The sequence below is a fragment of the Fusarium musae genome, chromosome 2, assembly GCF_019915245.1.
Source record: "Fusarium musae strain F31 chromosome 2, whole genome shotgun sequence".
Lineage (NCBI taxonomy): Eukaryota > Fungi > Ascomycota > Sordariomycetes > Hypocreales > Nectriaceae > Fusarium > Fusarium musae.
In genome coordinates, this window is record NC_058388.1 from 1,877,309 (window position 1) to 1,898,682 (window position 21,374).

Genomic DNA, 21,374 nt, shown 5'->3' on the forward strand with positions numbered 1-21,374 from the left:
TGCTTATATGTAAGGCACCTAGGCTGCTACCTAGGTTTTCACTACCTGAGGTGAAGTTGCTGATCCGGGATTCTCAAGTCTATATAGTAATACGAGGGATTCTTGTTTGCCTTTTTAAACCCCACACACTTAGTAGTCATTCATTCCCAATCAACTGTATTCATCACCGCCCGCCCGTAAGGTAGTACCTTAGGTAGAGAGGTAGAGTACCGCGCTGGCAGGAGTGAGCTCAGTGCAGGCAGCCGGGTACGTACCTGTCACCTACCTTACCCACTAAATCACCCCGTGGAAGTTTTTCAGACTTGGGGTGGTGGGACATTGAAGCTAGTGGGCGAAATCTATCCATCAACTGGTATCACCTCGACGTTCAAACCAAACACATTGTTGACGACATATCTTATACAGCCACAACCAAGAACATCGCCTCCTGAGCGCTGTGGCCGTCAAATATGTCACTCAATATCCCCAACGCCCCCAACGCGGGCTTATTCAAGCAAGGTTACAACAAGTGAGTTGCTCCCCTCCTTGTCTTGGTAGCTCCCCGCCTCTTTACTTGCCTCCTTACCAATGCCACTTTCATGATCACAACAATCAGTGAATGGCCTTTTCATGAATCCGACTAACAAATCTATCTCTTTCTCAATAGCTACGACTCCGAAGATGGTGCTGTACTTCGCAATATCGACGCCTGCAGAGCGATTGCGTCCACGGTTCAGACCTCGCTTGGCCCCTATGGCCGCAACAAGATTGTCATCAACCATTTGCAAAAAATGATTCTTACATCTGACGCTGCGACCATCCTACGCGAACTCGACGTTGTCCACCCCGCAGCCAAACTCCTCGTCATGGCTAGTCAGCAACAAGAAGCCGAGATGGGCGATGCCACCAACCTTGTCATTGTCCTCGCTGGCGAGCTGCTTCGAAAGGCGGAGGATCTGCTGCGCATGGGCCTCAAGACATCAGATATCGTCATCGGTTACGAGAAGGCCCAGAAGTTTGCTCTTGAGACCCTTGAAGAGCTGGCTGTTGACAAAGTGGAGGATATGCGGGATCAGGAAGAGCTGAGCAAGGCCATCAGCACGGTTATTGCCAGCAAGCAAAACGGAAACGAGGCATTCCTTGCCGATCTTGTTGCCGAGGCTGTTCTCAATGTTCTCCCCAAGAACCCTGCCAACTTCAATGTCGACAATATCCGCGTGGTCAAGATCATGGGTGGAAGCCTGGAGCAGAGCAGAGTTGTCAAGGGCATGGTTTTCCCTAAGGAGCCTGACGGTTCGGTCAAAAAGGCCAGCCGCGCCAAGGTTGGTGTCTTCACCTGTCCGATCGACGCTGGTCAAACCGAGACCAAGGGTACTGTTCTTCTGCACAACGCCAAAGAGATGATGGATTTCACAAAGGGTGAGGAATCTCAACTTGAGACTTCCATCAAGGAACTTTACGACTCCGGCCTCCGGGTTGTTGTTTGTGGTGAACGTGTCGGCGATTTGGCGATGCACTACCTGAATCGATTCGGAATTTTGTGCATCCGAATTCTGAGCAAGTTCGAACTTCGAAGAGTCTGCCGTGTTGTCGGTGCCACCCCCCTGGCGAGGTTGGGGGCTCCTATGCCCGATGAGATGGGAAGCATCGATGTCGTTGAGACCCTTGAGATTGGTGGTGACCGAGTTACAGTCTTCCGACAGGAGGATGAGGTTACTCGAACCGCTACCCTTGTGCTTCGAGGAGCAACTCAGAACCATCTTGATGATATTGAGCGCGCCGTCGATGATGGTGTCAACGTCGTCAAAGCCATTACCCGCGACCCGCGGTTGGTTCCTGGTGCCGGTGCTACAGAAGTCGAGTTGGTTGAAAGGATACAAGCTCACGGTGAGAAGACTCCTGGACTTAGCCAGTACGCGATCAAGAAGTATGGCGAGGCTTTTGAGGTTGTTCCCCGCACCATTGCTGAGAGCGCCGGACTTGACGCCACTGAGGTTCTCAGCCGCCTTTACGCTGCCCATGCCAACAGTGACGCTTGGGATATTGGCGTTGATATTGAGGTTCGTCTTGATCCATCCATGATGAATCCGTCTCTAACCCATGCCACAGAACGATGATAACACTGGTACTATCGATGCCAAGGACGAAGGTATTCTGGATCTTCTCATCTCCAAGCAGTGGGCCATCAAACTTGCTACAGAAGCCGCACGCACCGTCTTGTCTGTTGACCAGATCATCGTGGCACGACAAGCTGGAGGACCCAAGCCCCCCGGACCCAACCCTGTATGTTCACTTCCCCTTTCCCATAAGAAGCTTTGACTGACTCAACCCCCACAGAACTGGGACGAGGACTAAATGGATAAAACTAAAAAGTTCAAAATGGGCAATGGATTTGATATGTGTGACAATCACCTGGTGTCGTGATTGATTAGATATCCTTCAGATAACAGGGTCAAAGCATGGGCATATATTTATTCAGATTGTTCAGTATCCCGTTGTAAATTCTGCTGTGACTTGGATCACTCAGTTCTGTCTAACTTGGTACCGCGATTATGGACTTCAAATTTCGATAGCCAGTTCAGATGCTGTAACAAAGTTGTTAAGTATTTTTCATGCATCGACTTCGTTAAGTCCCTTCCCGCTTAAGACTATCTATAGGCGCAGATAATCCAGAAACGCAGTATATATAAGGCAGGAAAAGGTTGTCCAGCACATCAATAACCCCCATTATGCAAAAGGATCAGCAGAATACAGGAGCATGACAAGCTGTTTCCAAAATACTCCATAAGTAGATGCGAACCATAGAACGTCAGCGAGGCAATATCGCAGGACAGATAGAGCTGGATTGAACCGATTGCGGTGAGTCAGAAAAAGATCTATTAATGCATGATGAAGCAGGTATATACTACGAGCATAAGGTCGAATGTGCGCCAGATAGTTGGTAGATTCCAGGGGTATCGAACAATTCAGAGGGGGGGCCGGAAGAGATAATGCATCCCTTCATCGATTGAAGAAAGCAAATAGCGAGCATAAAGTAGCAATAGCAATAAATGCATGTGTAATAGCGTGGGAAGCATCTGAATGGTTTGGTCATGATCGGTCGTTAGTCAAGCTGAAAATATAGCCAGAGCGCTATTTCAGCCATGACAGTAAATGAAAAAGAGGAAATCGGCGAAAGTCATTATGAAGATCAAGATTCTTCTGTGATTCCGCCCTCACCGCCACCATCCTCACGCCATTCTCGACTCCTCTCCGTGAGCTTCTTGACGCCGCTAACGCGGCAAGCCCATAGCCCCTCGATAGGGGTGCGGTACGTGAAAGCTCGCTGGGAGCTTATTACGCCGATTGCCTGCAGGACGGCCTTTCTGCTGTCCCGACTAAAAACAGCAGGATGGTTGATCCACTCCAGACTACTCTCTAATTCAGTATCAAGGGCTGCGACAGTATTGGCGTCAATTCCGGCACCAAGACCAAGGCCATCGTTGGATCGGCTACGGCCCAATTGCGAGGAAGGGAGACCATTTGCACCGGAGATTGCCGAAGCAGGTGGTGAAGGGCTGCGTTTGCGATCGGGAGTGGTTGATTGGCCCGGCGAAGCGTCGTTCGCGGGATGGGGAGTAGAGGGAGCCGAAGGGGTCGACTTGCTTGGAGGGGGGATGGGGGGAAGTCCACCTTTTCCGAGACCCTTCAGAATTGATCGAGTCTCATTCAACAGTGTATGGGCACGGTCGTGTTGGCCACGGCTGACGAGAGTCAGAGCACGGGTAAGCATGTCAGAAGTGAGGAGCTCCATGCGGCGTTGAACAATACTCGGGTGAGGAGGAATAGGAGGGGAGTTCTGCCATGTCTTCTTGGATCCTCCACTGACTGGAAGCATGGTGATGGCCAGAAGAGATGGCCGAGGCATATGCGTGACAGTGCCCTCGCGTAGGATATCCCCCCAGCTAAGGTCTGCTTGGATCAATGGAACCTCTTCGACAGAGAGAGTTCTTTCGTTATCGTTGTCCATAGGACCGCCGAGTGCTTCGAGACCTGAGACAATATTATCCCAGGGGTCTTGAGGAAGTTGTTCCTGGGAAGAATTGTCAGGAAGAATGACAAGTTGTACAAGAACATCACGCTTGTCCCCAAATCGAAGATCACCGAGGGATGCTTCCGCATCTCTACCCGTAGCTCGCTTCGTAATTTGCAGGGCACCACTAATCTTGTGGAATTTGGCAGGAGAACCCTCGGGCAGCTTGAGCTTCAGCTTAACATTCTGATGAGACAGGGTCTGCATGCTCCCTAGACATCCAGCGAGGCATTCTCGAAGCATCATCCAGTCCTTAACATAAGTATAAGAAGCTTTTGTTCTTGTTGACAATTCGATCATGGTGTCCGGCTTGTGTGTCATCCCAAGGCCAAACGAGTGGATGGTGATTTTGGCAGCTTCAGCTCGAGACACGACGAAATCAACGCTATCCGCGTCTGAGGTAGACGCATCGCTTATCAACATGATAGACGCGATAGGGTTGTTGTACTTTCTTTGCATGAGCAGATCCATCGCAACATTGGCGCCCTCGACGACATCAGCGCGATGACTCTTTTGGCCAACCGGCTTGATGGATGTCAGGATATTACTCCAACCTGGCCAAGCCTTGGTAGTCATGCCAACGATTGGCACGCCGCCGCCACCTGAACCAAAAGTGACCAACCCCATACGGTCACGCTCGCCAAGTGTGTTTACCATAAATTTCAGGGCATCTCGGACGAGGTTGATCTTGACACCCTGCATAGAAGAAGAAATAGGCACCACCACCACGACATCGATGGGTACATGAACCGACTTCGCCATGGCAGGACTTCTGGGGAAATTCGTGTAGTCAGTGGGTGCTGTCGTCGTTGATCTCGCGCCACCCCAGGAGGATGCAACCGAAGAGACTCTCTGTGGGCGCGTACGTTGCCATTCAAGTTCCTCATCAGTTTCTGACTCGCCGCGATCATATTCGGGGCTGCGTACAGGAGATGTCTCAACGGCGTTAAGGTCAAGAAGAGCTTGCTGCCACAACTTCAATTGATTGCGGTTCTCGAAACGAAGATGGAACTGTGGTAGTTCAGCAACGGAGAGGCTGAGCGTCAGGATATTCTCGTCGATATTTCCCGTCTCTGACACTTCATTCAGGTGCTTCTTAATAAGAATTGAGCCCTTGAGAGTGCATCGAGTTGTTTTGCGTGGAGCGCCGTTCTCATCCCACTGTTGTGCTTGAGGGATCTTCTTCTCCTTGACGCAAATAAGCATCTCAGCGAAGAGGAAACATTCCAACTCCTGCCATGAGACTTTATCCTTACCCACCCTAAGAGTACCATAGAGCCTCAATTTTCCGAATCTGTAGAAAAATTAGCCTTTTCGTTCATACTGACCATGATCGCCAACTAATGAAAGTCAAGCGCCGCCACTGACCTGCTAAAGTCGAGCCCGTGCCAATTATCAACGCGGTTGCGCAGACTATCGGTCATCTCTTCCAAAACCTCCGTAGATTCGTATGGGTAGAAGCGAGGCGCACTACGAGCTGGAGATGGCGGGCGGCCATATGCCTCCTCAGCACGGTTGGTGGTAGCAGGAGGCAGAGGGGCTGCGGCACCTAAATCTTCAGGATCCGGCCTCCAATTATTATCAGGAACCTCAACAGTAACCAGACATGTAAGTGTCTGTTGTTGTCGCGAGCGGTTCAATGTAGGGAACTCTGAGCGAACAGTGACAATCGGCGCCGGAATAGGGTTGCGTGTCATTGGTCTAGGGCTTGCAGGTGTCGTCTCCATCGCTTGGACATCGTAGTCATGGCGTCTGGCAGGTCCGCTTTGTGTTGTCTCGGGATATCCGCCGGATGAAGCAACTCCCGTGGCTTCACTGTCACTTCGAGCATGCCTTGAAGGGCCATACCGATCTGATAGTGGCGCATCTCGACTATCCCTCATACTACCCCGAGCAACGCTGTCACGGCCTCCGACGTGTTGTTGCTGCATAGGGCGTCTTTGATTGCTCTCGACACTGGGAGCTCGAGCTGGCTGGTTATCCCAAGGGGTTGCGGTTGGTGTTGGCGTCATAGCGGACCTCGAATCGGTACCGACGGAACGCACCATGTTGCTAATCTTCTCTATACATATGTCAGTATGTCGCTCTGATTATACCAGAACAGGTAGCAAACCAATATCTATAACGTTTCCTCCTCGACTTGTGTCCAGGTGGAGGGGTGCGTCACATGTCGGGCAATATTGTGACTCGAATTCGCGAATGAATTCATAGAAGCATGCCTCGTGGGAGACATGAGAGCAAGAAAATTGTAGGATGCGCTCGCCGCGTAGGGTGTGTTCAAGCGGCTCTTCACAAACTGCGCATTCGCTTCCCACGAATGTGCGCTCTCGTCGTGAGCGACTTCTATCAGCGTTGGTAGCCATGACGTTGTTGTCGATACTGCCAACTCGACGGGAAGCGTTGCTAACGCCTGACCTTACTGAGCCAGCGGAGGAGATTGAGTCTTGCCCGCGGAGAGATTTGGTTTTAACGGAATGTCCTTCAGTAAACGGTTTAGAGTCTGTGCCAGTTCGGGGTCTTCGACTGGAGGCGCGTGAGCCAACCAAGCCAAGTTCTCGAAGATTTGTGGCAATTGCCTTGTCGTCGTCCCGTCCTTGACTCGATGAAGTGTTGTGATCCTGATTTTTCCGTAGTCTGCGAAACATTTAAGTAAGACACCTTTTCTTCGCGGTGTCTACTTATTGTGTTATAAGACGAGCACTGTTTCGACGGTTCTGGGTGATCGAGCAATTGCTGGTCAAAGGCGGCTGAACTTAGAAGAGTAAGGGGCGGGAATCCATGCGCCGTCAAAAATTTCCAGAACTGGAGATCGAGGTTAAGACTCCGTGATCGTAAGAGGCTATGTGATATGGTCAAGCACGGTTGACTGCAAGAACAAAATCAAGACCAATGAGAAGATGGAGATAACAGGATGTCGGCGCGAAAAGGGTGAAGAGACAATTATGCGGCACCGCTTTTCTGAAGAATAAGCGTTTTAACTATGCGAGGTCGCTTGCGACAGGTCGGTTGTAATGTTTCTAACTTTGCTTTTTAGCAATGCGCGATGTGATGCTGGCCCTTGGTCATCACTCACTTTGGCTAAGTTGGCCCAGAATCACTTCTCCACAGGTTTAACCAAAAGTCACAATCGTCTCACAACGACAATCTTCGAGCAATGCAATTGCTTTTGCTTTCTGGGCGCTCGTAAGCTGGAGATTTTCGTTGAATGAAGAAACAACCAATTCGGCGGGTGATATCCGGAGTCGTTGAGGCGATAAGGCTCGTCTATCTTGCGCTCGCTCGCTCGCTGATAGGCAGATTCGTTTCTTTTTATTACGATAGACGATCCCACTGTCTGTGTGTCTCTAGGAGGTTGACTCCTGATAGATGAAAGGAGAGGAAAGGGAAAGATTTGAGACGAGAAAAGAAAAGAAATTACTAAAGCATCAAAAGCAAGAGCTAAAGTGGAAGGGAGCAACTTCAGTTATGGGCATGGTGGGCTATATGAGAAAGAAATGGAAAAGAGAAATGGATGGATGGATGTTTGATTTGCACCGTACGACCAGGCCATTAACCTTGAGTGGCACCAAATCCAATCCAATCCAGGACTCCTGTGCTTGGTACTAAGATGCTTGGTGCCAGGTACCGCCTATTAAGAGACGGAGGACCTCCCTTTCAGAGCTTGGCCTGTTCTTTAGGACCTTCTTGCAGGGGGGCGCCTTGAATGACTTTGCACCGGTCACTAGGTAGGTACGCTACCAACCGTCAACTTCCACTCTGTACCCCTCCTCCTGGGACTAGGATTGCTGATTTTTAGTTTGTCGCTCTCGCGGTGGCCGGACAGGACAGTGGATCTCCCATTAAGCGTGCAGGGGAGGTCCCCTGCACAACCACAAAAAAAGGCCCGGGCTTCTGACAGGGGTCCCCAGGGCTCAGAGCCTGGGCTGCGCTCAGAGCCGAACAGTCACCACCACCACAGAACATGGATGTATCAAGCCAAGCTGGGGGCTTGTATCGATTCCCCGGTGGCCTCCCCTCAGGCACCTACCCGGCATTTCATCTCTAACGCTTTTATGCCCCTGGCTTTCCAGCTTTCAGGTCCCAGGTCCCAGGTCCCATACGGAGTAAATAGAGGTTGTGTCTTTTTCGGCACCCAGCTGCCCGGCCTCGAGAAAGGATGGAGGGAGCCTGCCGATGAGGCGGGCTAACCATAACTGCTATACAATATGTCCAAGGGTCAAAATTCATGGAGCTGTGAGCTTTAAGGAAAGAAACGAGCTTCCCTTACAGGTCAACTCCACTCGTAGGGTCTCTTGACTCGAGCCTTCAGAGAATTTCGACTCGGTCGGTATCGTATCCAAAAATCAAGGGCCTTCCTGAAAACCGCGAGGGCATGGGCTCTGTCGGGGCCTGAGCTCCATCCAAGCGTTTGGTTATCCAGGCTACCTAGCGAGGGACTTGCCCCATCCAGGGAAGCCACCTTCCTATGGGAGCGGAGATCACTGATGTGCCTATCCGCGCTGCTTGACTCTAGCCTGGTACCACCGCGCAGTCAGTGCAATTGATGTCCCTTTAGGTAGGGACATCAATCGCATCCAGATCTGAAGACACCTTCCACCAGAGCTACCAGGGGCACAACTCAGGGGTCCTGAAAATCAACTCGGGCGGTACTTGATTCACGTGGCTTGGTCAAGCTGATGATCGCCGTTAAACTCACGGTCGAATTAGCAAATCTCCAAGTTCAACATCATGGTGTAAGTCAGGAGGGCACGCGCACGAGCATCGGGTCTCTTTGCCAGACCCTAGGTCATATGCTGTCTCACTTGCTTCTCCACATGCGAATGTCTTCATCCATAACGTACCTGCCATAGACAGGAGGTTTACGTGCAGTCAACGTCGAGAACCAGCGTTTACCTTACTGTTCTACATGCACTTGCGTTCACTTCACCAAGGCCGTGTGAGCCGGGATGTAGGTAGCATGGCCTAGCAACATCAGTCTGATTGGCAAGCCAAGCTACCATGGTCAAATAGGTACAGCATCGCGAAATCACACAGGGCTTTCATTCATATGTCAAAATTCTTCGAGTCTGCAGGTATTCGGCCCCGGTATGTCATAAGGTAGTCACTCGGCATACAATAATCCATCTGGAACTCAATTTAATACCGGAGACTGGAGTCTCCGCAGCATATGCTCACTCAAGTGAGAAGTTGGCAACTGATTCCGTGTAGAATGGCAGTGCAGCATGAAACAATTTACTGACAATTTGCGATGACTATAACACGGCAAACGAACAACACTTGATACAAACGAGCGACTTGAAACTGGTGAACTACTATGTAGGCTGGCCAAATTTGGAGAATAAAATACTGAGCACAGAGTCTGAGAGCCTGCATCAATGGGTATGACTTCGAGGAGACAGGTTCAAGGCCAGGGGTGTACGTCTGTAGGAAGAGAAACAAATTGATAACCACAATGCACACTGTATGGTAGTCAGTCAAGCAAGGGTATTCGAGAATCATCATAAACCCCTCAGGTTCGTTGGACTTGCACCCCTGCGGGGTTTCGCCAGACTCTTCGACTAATTCGGAACGTAGCCACAAGCGATACAGTCTATGACTTGTGTATGTACAATGTATCAAAGACAGGGTAGACGGGAAGTTGACTGACGAAATCCGAGTTGGTGCAGGTCTACCGAAACAGTCGCACACAACTGCAAGATGGGGGCAAACATGACAGAACAAAACGAAGTCATGCCTTGTGTGTTTCAGAATGCCACCATTTCTTCGTAACGGAGAAGTTCGTTTCTATTATGAAACGCACGTATTCCGAGACACATAGGAAACGATCCTCAGCTCTGCTGGTGGCTTGTGGCTGGTGGCTGGGCTTCTAGAAGGCCTTGAGCTTCAAATCAGGCCTGCTGGTGCTGTTACGTCACCACCACCACGTCACGGAGATAGGCTGAAGGGAACGAAGAAAAGTTTCTCAAGGCTATGGGGGAGATTCCTGCCAGCTGTGAAGGTGTTACCATCGTGGCGTTGACGTTGCGGGTTGGAGACAGCGTCCTTCTGTTAACCTTGATAACGTTGTCTTGCATCCCTTGAATGTTGCCCGTCAGGGTTACCCATGCTGAGTCTCAATCCAGCCGTTTGATTGGATGGGGATCCCCCGGCAGCTATCCGCGACGGATAAGTGCCTGCAGCATTCTTCGAGGAACCTCAATCCTGGTGTTGAAGAAAGGCCTAAAACATAGTACAGTATCAGTGAGGGGGTTTGGAATCGTAGGCCTCTGACCAAGGGGCATTGCAGACTACACATGACAAGATGCTACGAGTGCAGAAGCCTCAACATTGACACTCAACCACCTCCTGACTATGGAGTAACAAGTAATAAATAGGACAGTGATGCTGCAATGACCGAAAGACAGTGACTGTAGCCCAGTCTCAGAGAAAACGCAATGATGGAGGCCTTGCTCAAAATACATCAGAACTAACCCCTACTAACTTTGATTCGCAAAGGGACATGGCGCCATCAATGACAATCCTCCGCTTCCCACCCCGAAATCTAGATATGGGAAAGCTTCACTCGACGCTGCGGTCCCGCGTACCTTATCTAGGAAATGCTTCCATAGTGATGATGATATGGTCTTGTTCACCCCAATCATCATCCCGCCTTTATTCAGTGCTGTTTTCCCACGGCTTTGGCTTTAGATCCTACGAGACGCGAGCCGTAAATGCGGATTCTTTATGATACCCGGTACGGTTTGATCTCGCCTAGGTAGGTACACTCTAAGGGCAGATGATCCACAGCATGGGGTTGGTCGCAGGAATATATACATAGTATGTACGGAAATTGATTTTTGTGTTGCTGATCATGCCAACCGCAAAGTCGTCAATTTAGAGATATGTACTGAATGGTTAGGTTATGTACCGAATTACAATGGCGGTCAGGCATGAGATCACAGCATCATATCATATTGGCTTGCATATGGATGTATCTACAGGTTAGCGCGCTTCGATGGTGCTTCCACCGAATTTTCTATCCGCTAATAAGCTACCTACATAAGGTAAGTTAATTGATGGTGTTGATGGGTTGCTGACTGCTGGGATGGGGCGAACCGGTCGGTGCGACAGCCAACTGGAACATGCAGACACGAGCTAATAAGTTAGTGGACAAGGACGAGCAACTTGTCTAGCTTGTCACAGGAAACTGCTGAGGGATGAGGCAGAAGGGAGGGGATGGGCTGGACCCTGGGGTTGACACATCCCTTACAGAGGACTCCGGCTCAAAGTAACGGTGGATGCTTTTTCAGACAACCGCGATTCAGCTGATTCATTGTGAGATCATCAGCGGCAGCCCGTGTTCCAAGGCCAAGGATGAGTTGCCCTCTTTTATTCCCCCATACAGAAAGGCTCATCCTGCAGCCTTCTTCAGCTGGATGAAATACTACAAGCAAACAACAGAAGCCATTCGTGACTCTGGACAGGACGAGGCAGTACATCAACAAAGCCCGGTGAACCATGCGAGTCTGGAATCTGGCATAAATGGCAATAATCAGCTCACCGTTAATAATGAGATGGATTTCAGGTATCGTGGGTCATCAATGCTCTTATGGTGGCATATCCATTGCAATAAGCACAACACAACACAACGGAACCAACTCCGACCTTTTCTAATTGTACAGTTGCTCACGACAGAAGCCCCTTGCAGAAAATCATCGTTCTCGAAGTTTACAAGTCGGGCAACCATATCGCCTGGACCCAACTAAAACGCCACACAGCCCTTCAGATCGTTTTCCAACGACTCGTGATCTTTAGATAGGTGCTTGGCATTGGCATTGATTTTGGCACGGACCCCTTGCGCCTGTGCCCATAGCGGCCTGCCTGCTTGTGGCTTGGCTAGCTCGCAGAGGAACAAATCGCAAATCGTGCTCGGAATGCCCTACAGCTCTCGGCTCCTCTTTCAGCCTGGCATGCTATCTCGTCTGTAGATTCGATTCGCGGGAAGCGTTTGCTTTTGCCGTCACGCACATACATGTACTGTGTCCAGTCAAGGGCAACAATGAGGACTTCTCTACTCCGTAAGGACGGCTGATGTCTTCATCCTCCCCCTTTTCAACCTGATTTCTTGTTCTGTTATATTCTATATATCTCTCTCAGTTCTACCAATACTTATATGTTCGAACTTGGCAGCTATTATGAATGGTAACTCTCCGTATCAAACCTACCTGCATGTGGGCACCGTAGTCTTGCTACCTAGGTACCTACCTACTAAGGTAGGTACATGACAGTTGCTGTCACGTTTCTCCCACGTGGCCAACTGCCTGCTGTGTTCCCGGTCTGGGGTTAGTCCAGAAACAAACTAGCCAATATCAGTTGAGCTCTTGACTGGTCGAAGTCTTCTTCCATGGATTTCTGAACATGACCAACTGGTGTGAAAATGGGCAAATTGCTGGATTTCTGAAGACATGACTCAGTACGCTGAAATAATTCGCGTCGATCTCCCGAACCCATCAGACCTACTACACGAGAGAGCGGGTAAGTAAATCAATGTCAATGATTTTCAGTACACATGTAAAACATTAGCTGCGAATCACTCCTCAGTTTATATATGCACGACCACAGGGTAAATCCATGCTGGGAAAGCATCACAATTGTATCAAACTTTAATTATGTTCACAATCCTAGTGAGAAACACAAAATATTATGTTTTGATGACCCGCCCTGCTTTCACTCGCCTAAGAGGCGAAGGTCACTATTCTGCGTCGTATTGCAGTCGTCAACGTCGCCTCGTCCAGAACTACTCTTGGGCTTAGTCGTGCTGAATGAAGAGGCTATATGTGCCGTATTATATGCTTTAAGTGCAGGGACATTGAAACTATTGCCTCGGACCCATCAGGTGTTTCTTCCACAGTACTCCGTACTCCGTACATCCCCAAGGTTCCTTTGGGAAGCGAGTGACCAGGTGTAGGACCTGCAGGAGCTGTGATGGGCAACCGGCGAGAAGCAAACATATATGATGCCACATCGCGCAACTTGAAGGCCACTGGTTCACATTTCATGTCGTATCGGTTGCGCTCTTTCTCTGCGGTAGTTCATCCTCCCATCATCGCTATCGAAACTCAACGTCTGCATTTACCGCATGTTTCTGACCTTCAACGTTTCATCCCTTCTTCCCCGGTAGGGACGCTACTTGAGCATATCTCCCAATTCCGAAGGAGCAGACATGGACCAGGGCCTTTAAACAAAGTGCCTCGAGCGCTTCGCCAGATGTAGCGTTTCCACTGAAGATGTGCCATTTCACTCCACTCTCGTGCGGAGAGTCAACTCATTTGGACCGCCTGGCTGAGACTTGCTGGACTTGATCGAATCGTTCCCTTCCGTGCCTGAGATGCAGCCCACTCGCCAGGTACTGGGTTCGGATGACAGGACAAGATACTAAGCTGATTTGTCGAAAGATCCCGATATCACCCCAATCTGCTTCGGAATGGTCAGTGTCTCAATGCAATCAGCGTGCCTGTATTGAGTTAGTGTCAACGGCACTGCGGCGGATGCTATAGTTATTCTCTGTTATACCTTCGTCGAAGGTGTGTTCGATTCAGTGCCGACACCAATGTACCAGTTGTATTGGGTATCACAGATGTCGCGTACCTCGCATACCCAAAATCTCGCTTGCCGATCCAAATACTTCGCGCAAATCGGGCAGTAACAACCTGTGGGTAACTGAGCACAAGCATGCCTACCTAGATATCTCCAATTTAGGTACTCCATAGGTATGTCGATCTAACCCATACGCCGTTTTGGTCCAGATGTATGTAGATTGTGACTGTACATACCAAGCATAGACGTCTTGACCTTGTCGGCCAAGCTCATCAAGTGTCCACATGTTGGTTAGTTACAGTTTAATGAAAGATATTACTTCAATGCAGCCCTGGCTTTGGCTCGCAGGTCTCGTATTAGAATTCGCACTATGGCCATGGTCCAGGCATTAAGCATTTCGAGGCAAATGGTATCAGACGATGTATGGGGTTCGCCTTGTTACAATGACTGTTAGCGATAGTACGGATACCTGTTTCGCCGAGCAAAGTGATATTCGAATACATGTAAAACTGTAGATCTCGATGGTATGGCAATCAAAGACAACGATTCGTTTGAGAACTATGCTTTATATTATTGATGGACATGTCGTGACTACTGCCGGTAGAGAACAAGTAAATGAATCGCTAGTTCTGAAATAGACGACTGTAGTGTTTTGAGCAGAATGACTCCTGGCTGTGGTAGTATGGTATTGAGCTGAAGTGACAAAGAAATGATACCTGATTATTCCTCTACCGGACGAAGAAACCAGGCCGTTGCTTCGTGACACTTCTGTTTCTCTTCAAGAGAATATCTTTAGAGCTCTTTGCATGCTTCTTCAACTTAGGTGCCATCCTCTCATCCGTCTTTTTAGCAACGCGGTAGACAGTTGACCCTACCCGCTCATCCCTAGGTCCCCTTTCCTGGCGGGCCAGGCTTCTTTCGACAGTGGCAACACGGCGTTTCCTTGGACGTTCCTCTGGTTGATCGTTAATCTCATCAGCCTCATCCTCGCTGGAATCTGCCAAAAACTCGGCGGGTAACAGGTTCACCGCGTTCTCTGCTTTGCTTCGTTGTATGAGCGACTGCGCCGGCCCCTCTTCAACGGACGCTTCTTCATTTGTCCCGGCCTTCTCTTGCTCCTCCAACTTTTTGCGCTCTTCAGCTTGTTGCTTGAAAAAACCATCCCTTTCCCGACGCTTGCGCTTCTGTGCAGCAGCTTCCCTGGGCGCAGGTTAGAGAGTCCAAAATATGAATTAATAAGACCGGCGAACTCACTCCTGTGCTGCTTTCTGAGCTGCTTGGTTGGATTTCTTGATATCAGACGCCATTTTAGAAGTTGATACGGCCTCAGGCGCTTCATCGTCACTACCATCCTCATCTTCCTCTACCTGCGCAGCAGGTTTTGGGACCAACACAGGGGGAGGCGCCGGGTTGTCATTGTCGTCGTCTCCAAAGATCACCTTGGTGCCCTTTAATTCCGTTAAAGTTGGCATTGCACCGTCACTGGAGTCACCGTCTTTGGCTCTTACAGGCAGCTTGCGCTTTTCTTCCGGTGTCGGTTTCTCCATAGATGTATTTTTCGTTGCATTCTGGTTGTAGTTTCTCTTGCGCGTTTGAGGTGCCATCTTCGAGTATTTGTAGCTGATGAACAGCTTGTGGCAAATGTAAAGAAATGTGACTTGTGATGCTGATGCTCTTCAGCTGCAGGAAAATAAAATGTCAGAAATCAAGACAATGCGGTATTACAATACTTCAAGCTTTTCAGTGAGTATGAATTTAGCACCCTGAGCTGAATTTGTTTGTAAAATGTTGTTGATGAAGCTCTTCAAGATGTATGAAAATTCAGTTTGGGATGGGTTTTTTGACGGGCATTTCACCAATGCAAGATATGATTGGACACTGGCGCCCCACACATTAAGTAGTGGCAGAATCTCACTTCACTCACCTACTACATGCGACTACTGGCGAAAAGGATTCTTTTGGTATAATAGGTAGCCAGATTGTCTCTTATTTATTGAGTACCTGACCCAAAATATGTCGACTGCAAAGCTTCCTATAAAACCTAGTAATGTCTACCAATTGCTACGTGGTGACTTTACATTACCAGGTGGACTTGTCGCACAGTCAACTCATCATGCTACCCTGAGCGCCTCGAGCAATTTGATTAGGTGTCAGACTCGCTCATATTCTGCTCCTAAAGGCGCAAGGAAACCTCTTCGTCCACCTCCTCGGGCGCCCAAGCTTGTTAAAGTTCAGCCAAGCTCTAGCAACCAGACTGATTTTGACCTCAGTCAAATTTCACCTATGGACTTCGAACTGGCTATGCGAGCGTCCGAGAATCAAGTTGGTACTCTCAGACCAGACGAATATTACGAATATGCATCAAGGTTTTCAAATGCCATAAGAAACGGGGCACTTCCTTCTAGTGCCAACCTCTCTGGCAAGTTCCCCTCGGAAGAGCATCTAAGGGCCCACTAACAACGTGCAGAGAATCAGATCCCAGTCGAGGTTGCACATGAGATGGCATGCTTATTATGGTTGCTCCGGAGAACGAAAGCCCACAGTTCATTCTCGATGGCATTGTGGGCTTCGGCTTCAGAACTCGACTATATTCCTGCGGTCGTCTCCCTGGCGAGCCAGCTTTTCGCCAGTGGATCATGGCGGAAAACAACTGCATTCGCAAATGCTGAAAATCGGTTCATGAAGCTTGTAGCTGAAGCGAAGAACTGCAATGCTCTTACAGTCTATGGCGAATACCTGTTCCAAGATGGAAAATATCACGAAGCAGTTGCGATGTTAAACCAGGCCCTCAACGTTGACGATGGAGTCTTTGAGTGGAAGCGGAAGTGTCTGATATGTCTCGCAAAGACTTATGCCAAGCTTGGGAGAGCGCATGAGGCAAAGATAACACTTGAGTTGCTAGGAGACCCAGAAGCAGACGCTGAGCTTGACCAGTTGCTTCGATCAAGCGATGCTGAGATGACACGTCAACGATTGTACACAGATGCTGTCAAGGGCAAGCATGATTTGTTCTCACAGCTGGCCGAAGTGGAATTTGAGAGAGAAGCCAAGGAGACGGATGTCGAACTGAAGAAGAACCACCATCTATGGGGTTTGGAGTGGTCGAGACTGGCAGACCCAGGTGCTAAGTTTTAATGTCCTGGATATACATCAAGGTAAGACACGGAGGTTGCCCCAAGCCTCGTAAATTTCATTATGTCATATCGGAATAACAATTTGAGCGCCTCTGTAGTGTATATCAAGGAACTGACGTTACGGTCTCGAACAACCCCCTTCTGTCTTATATAACCTAGACGGTATCGACGCTCATGTCTTCTGCCTTTTTGTGGTATTCTCGCTGCTGTGCCGTCTACTGCTCCGTTTACTCATTGCTCGATCCCCATTTTCGATAGACTTTATTCCTTCGCCTTTCTCCTTCGCCTCATTATCTTCACGACCCCCTTCATCGTCTCCATAACCAGCGTGCTCGTCACCATCACTCTCAATATCGCCTTGAATCTCCCCACGGTCGGTAGGAAACAGTTTGCGCCAGGTTCCATCAAGCGCCTGGCCATCATTCCCATGAAGGCCAACCTGATATGCAGTCTTCATAGCAGAGATGCACACATCACGTCTTTTTGCAAAGTCAAACATTGGTTTTGGATATGTTCCCTCCTCAATACTGTTCAATCCATCGCCCTTTATGCGGACACCTGCCTTCTTCTGATCCGGGAGGGGGGCTTTCCACGGTTCATAGATGTACTTGGAGTCCATGTTTTTGAGCTCTGGCACATAACGACGGATGAAAATTCCTTCCTTGTCCCACTTCTGGCCAAAGGCTATCGGGCTATAGCAGCGGAAGTACTGTGAAAAGAAGGCCGTGCAAGACAACCACTGCCAGTTGCCAGCATTGCAAGCCGGCTCATGGTCTATGAGCCATTCCTCGAAGACCTCGCAACCTCGCTCCCAGTCAATATAGCAACCGCCCCTTGTCAGAAAGCAGGCAACCGCATGCCGTCCCAGGTGATGGATCCAGCCTTCGTCTTTTAGCTGTCTCATTAAAGCATCTATCCAGGGGAACCCGGTCATTCCAACTCTCCATCTTCTGAACCAGATATCTGCCTCCTCGGAGTCAATGTGATACTCTCCAGTAATAAGTCCCGTTTCTGAATCTCTCTTAGAGGGCAAGTGCCAGGGAATGAAACGACAATACGGATTGTTCGCCGTCTGCGAGAAGACATAACCCAAAGCAGCTTGAGCAGCGAAGTACATGTCTCTGAAGAGTAGTTGGCCAAGAAGGCTTTCTGGGGGGGTTGAAGCACCCTTTCCATACGAATCGACGATTTCCCTTACTCGCCAATAGAACAAACGCACAGAAAGCGCCCCGAAGTGCAAATATGGCGAGAGGAGAGTGGTAGCTTGTGGCTCGAATTGAGCTGGATTCGTTTTGGGTTTCTGAAAAGTTGCAGTGTATTTCTCATCTGCAATCAACTTGTTTAGTTCTTTCAATGCCAGTGTTTCTCCTCCACGATGGGGTGTGGTCGCTGGTGGGAAGCCCAGTTCCTCCATTGTTTCAATGGCAAAGTCATCGTTTGGCCCTGCTATCCTGGTATAAGATTTATCTCCTTCGGTCCGAAACCCTGCATTGAAATCTGGTTTGGTATTCGGTTCGTCCTGCTCAAAGTTGACAGGCATGTCTCCTGGATCTGGAAGATGTTTGGGAGCAGGAATGGGTTTCCGGATCTCACCAAGCTTGCTCCCGGCGGTTTGAAGCTGCGTGATAGACATTGTTGGCTTTCCGCCATGCTTCTCGACTATCTGGTCACTATCCCATAACGTCCTGCCTGAACGGACAAGGACTTCGACACCGGCATCTTTAGCCGCCTGAACGACAACGCTATCTCTCTCGCGACCATAACTGTCTGTGTCTTTTTCGAAAACCAAGTGGGTGACCTTCCATGCCTTGAAGAGCTTTGGAAACAGAGTCTGTGGTGCTTCTCTGAGAACAAAGAGTTTTGACTTAGGGTTCACCTGTGAAATAGACTGGGAGAGGTCATTCTGGCAATCCAGGCTTTACTTCGTCAGAATAACTTCAGATCAAGGAGCAACTTTTCTCTCTCTCTCTTTCTTACAGAAACTGCCATCTATTGAGGCCTCCTCTTGCTCGGTATACGTAATGCGGATCCCACGTAAAGATGGGCCAAAGAACAGCTGGATCAAGGTCGAGGGCCGCTTTGAGAGCAGGTGAATCGTGAAGTCGCAAATCTGTTCGGAACCAATAAACCACACGAGGTTTTGCCATCTTCAAAATTTGATGCAATACTGTCGCAATAGGAAGCCGAGATCATTGAGAAGTTTGGCATATCACTTTCAGATGTACTTCTTAGTCGAAAAGTCATGATGTCAACACTTGTCAGACCCCAGCCACCAGCTTTATGGCCAGTCAGGACACTCAGCTAACTTAGGTATCTAATGTTTGGGACAATCAGAAAGAGCACATTAATTAGCTACGCATTATGGCAACATTTTCCAACCATATGTTTAGTTCGTTTACTAACGCAAGTTGCGATGCTTTATGAAGTCCTTCAAAGCAGACACAGGTTCCAAATAGAGTTAAATAACTTTGCTGCTCTTGCAGTAACTTAAAGGTACGGAGTAATGTGACCGAACATCAAGAATAAGACATACTCAGATGAGTCTTGACATAAACCCATGCAGCTTCACATTAATCGGAAAGACTATCAATTGTCTACCTGTTTATTGTTTAGCTACTCAAAGGAGAGATCTTCAGCTATTTTGCCTGCCAATCAATACCCCCCATATTAAGTCTAATGTCTATGCTAAGATTTTAACTGAATTCGCTACGGCAGAGGTTATTGTTCGATTGCATCTTGTCAACCAGGCAGTAATGGAATCGGTAAACAATATCCCGGAATTAGACAACGAGCACATGCAATATCGGCCACTTCACCATTAAAATTAGCATTTGGTAAAGCGCAGTGACTACACAGGCATGATCGGAAAAATGAGACCGTGAGACGTCCTCTGTACACGGTGAGACATTAGCCAGACCTACAATTACGTCTCCAGTGCAAAGAGTTCGGTTTATCAATAGTCTCGCCAATAGTCTTCCTTTGGTGAGTGCCAAGACCATTCTAGGCGGACAGGGCGGAACCTACATTTAGAGATCGTGGTTGTGTAGTTATCCATTCGCTGAAGAAAGAGCCCATCCCTTCTCAAGGGAGTCGTCACGGCAGCCATAATACAGCTCGTGGGCGATGTTAAGGACTTTCAGCTGTAGGTGAGACACAAATGTCTTATCCCTGAGCCCCAACTCTCACATACGTATCCCGTGTCTCACTTGCAGCACAATCGCTTGAGCATTCGCGTGGCTCAAGTTTCCATTGTTTTCTTCGTCTACAAGTCCAATTCAAGACGACTATGTAATTGTACCAGGTATTAGCACGTAGCATCTTGATCAACTTAGTTAGCAACGGATCTGGAAGTGTACCGTATCTACTACTGATATTCATCACGACTAACTTAATGGCTAAGCTGTTGTAGATAAGGTAACCTAGCTGACCGAGCAAAGCTAATGCTAATAAATTAAGATATATAAAGATGCTCAGAAAAGCCTCCTTTTACCTCTATGAAGATTATACGCCTATACAGTATCGTTCTACTGTATCTAAGTGTAAGGCTTGCAGTAACTTGTAAAATACCAAGCTAGCCGTGATGAATTTTAACAGTAGATACAGTACATCTGCGGGTCTTACACATGCAGGCAATATTTGAATTAGCATTCATTTCCCATAAACAGCAAGTATTAGCTCAGTGCTGAGTGCTGATGCGGCTCAAGTTCTATGGTATTGGCGTGTCTAACGAGTGCCCCGTCGACTATTGAGAACGGCGGCAATGGACAATGCAGCCACATGTAAGCGGCATCATTTGCATCCATATGAAAATCATAGCTCTGTCAAAATGCATATTCATCATGTAAGTCAACTGCAAGTCTCCCCGCAGGTTGAAGGTGGAGACCAAAGTAAACAACAAACCAAACAAACAATGACAAAAAAAAAACAAGTCAACACGAGTTCCTGAGCCCTGTTACAGCACACGCCAGTCTAACATTAAGATCTGCTAATGTTAGTATAGGTCATTGATTCTCTTCGACATCAATACGATTTCCACTGAAGAGAAGACTGCGACGACTCTTTCCTCAAATCAATAAGACCGAAAGAGTTGTGGTTTAACCATCAATGTACTTCGGAGAGCCCATTATTATACGGCATAGGACAACGAAAGCATGCCCTGTCAAGTCTAGGAGTGTGCTCGGCGGATCCAATCGAAAACCCGTGTTGTTTTCCACATTGTGATTACGATGCTAAAAAGGCCCGAGACAGTCCAGTTCAGTTATCCAGATTTAGTACGAACTACTGATACAATAGACACCCGATAGGACACGATGCGGTTATTGGTAAGCCACCACCGGAGCCTACAAACTGACTAACACAAGTCCAGGATAGACGGCTAACCTGAGTTGAATTCATCATAGTCTGCGGGCGTAGTAGTCCAGACCACGATAGCAGTTGGAGATGTGGGTGTGGACGCGGAATCATAAAGCAATACTGGTAGTGATCAGATATAGATTCAAGCATCCTGAACAAGAAAGAGAAGAAAATCTTTTGTGTCCATCGCAAGCCAATGTTACATAACATTGGGTTGTGAGGCAAGATGCTTCACTCCCCTACTCCCCTACTCCCCTACC

At 48.6% G+C, this 21,374-nt stretch overlaps 5 protein-coding genes across 5 annotated transcripts; 2 read left to right on the forward strand and 3 right to left on the reverse strand.

The window, feature by feature from the left end:
• Nucleotides 1-449: 449 nt before the first annotated feature.
• On the forward strand, nucleotides 450-2,334 carry CCT8 (T-complex protein 1 subunit theta; the record flags this gene model as incomplete). The annotated part of the gene is made up of 4 exons (XM_044820256.1): nucleotides 450-508; nucleotides 647-2,039; nucleotides 2,089-2,262; nucleotides 2,317-2,334. The coding sequence occupies 4 exons, from the start codon at nucleotides 450-452 to the stop codon at nucleotides 2,332-2,334; spliced, it is 1,644 nt and encodes a 547-aa protein (XP_044684556.1).
• An 835-nt stretch (nucleotides 2,335-3,169) lies between these two features.
• On the reverse strand, nucleotides 3,170-6,696 carry J7337_002530 (uncharacterized protein; the record flags this gene model as incomplete). The annotated part of the gene is made up of 3 exons (XM_044820257.1): nucleotides 3,170-5,345; nucleotides 5,420-6,113; nucleotides 6,165-6,696. 3 exons carry the CDS (start codon nucleotides 6,694-6,696, stop codon nucleotides 3,170-3,172), a joined length of 3,402 nt encoding a protein of 1,133 aa, XP_044684557.1.
• Nucleotides 6,697-14,355: 7,659 nt separating this feature from the next.
• On the reverse strand, nucleotides 14,356-15,231 carry J7337_002531 (uncharacterized protein; the record flags this gene model as incomplete). The annotated part of the gene is made up of 2 exons (XM_044820258.1): nucleotides 14,356-14,827; nucleotides 14,882-15,231. 2 exons carry the CDS (start codon nucleotides 15,229-15,231, stop codon nucleotides 14,356-14,358), a joined length of 822 nt encoding a protein of 273 aa, XP_044684558.1.
• A 949-nt stretch (nucleotides 15,232-16,180) lies between these two features.
• On the forward strand, nucleotides 16,181-16,762 carry J7337_002532 (uncharacterized protein; the record flags this gene model as incomplete). The annotated part of the gene is made up of 1 exon (XM_044820259.1): nucleotides 16,181-16,762. One exon carries the CDS (start codon nucleotides 16,181-16,183, stop codon nucleotides 16,760-16,762), a length of 582 nt encoding a protein of 193 aa, XP_044684559.1.
• A 171-nt stretch (nucleotides 16,763-16,933) lies between these two features.
• Nucleotides 16,934-18,908, reverse strand: J7337_002533 (uncharacterized protein; the record flags this gene model as incomplete). Its single annotated transcript, XM_044820260.1, has 2 exons — nucleotides 16,934-18,677; nucleotides 18,739-18,908. The coding sequence occupies 2 exons, from the start codon at nucleotides 18,906-18,908 to the stop codon at nucleotides 16,934-16,936; spliced, it is 1,914 nt and encodes a 637-aa protein (XP_044684560.1).
• Between the last annotated feature and the right edge of the window lie 2,466 nt (nucleotides 18,909-21,374).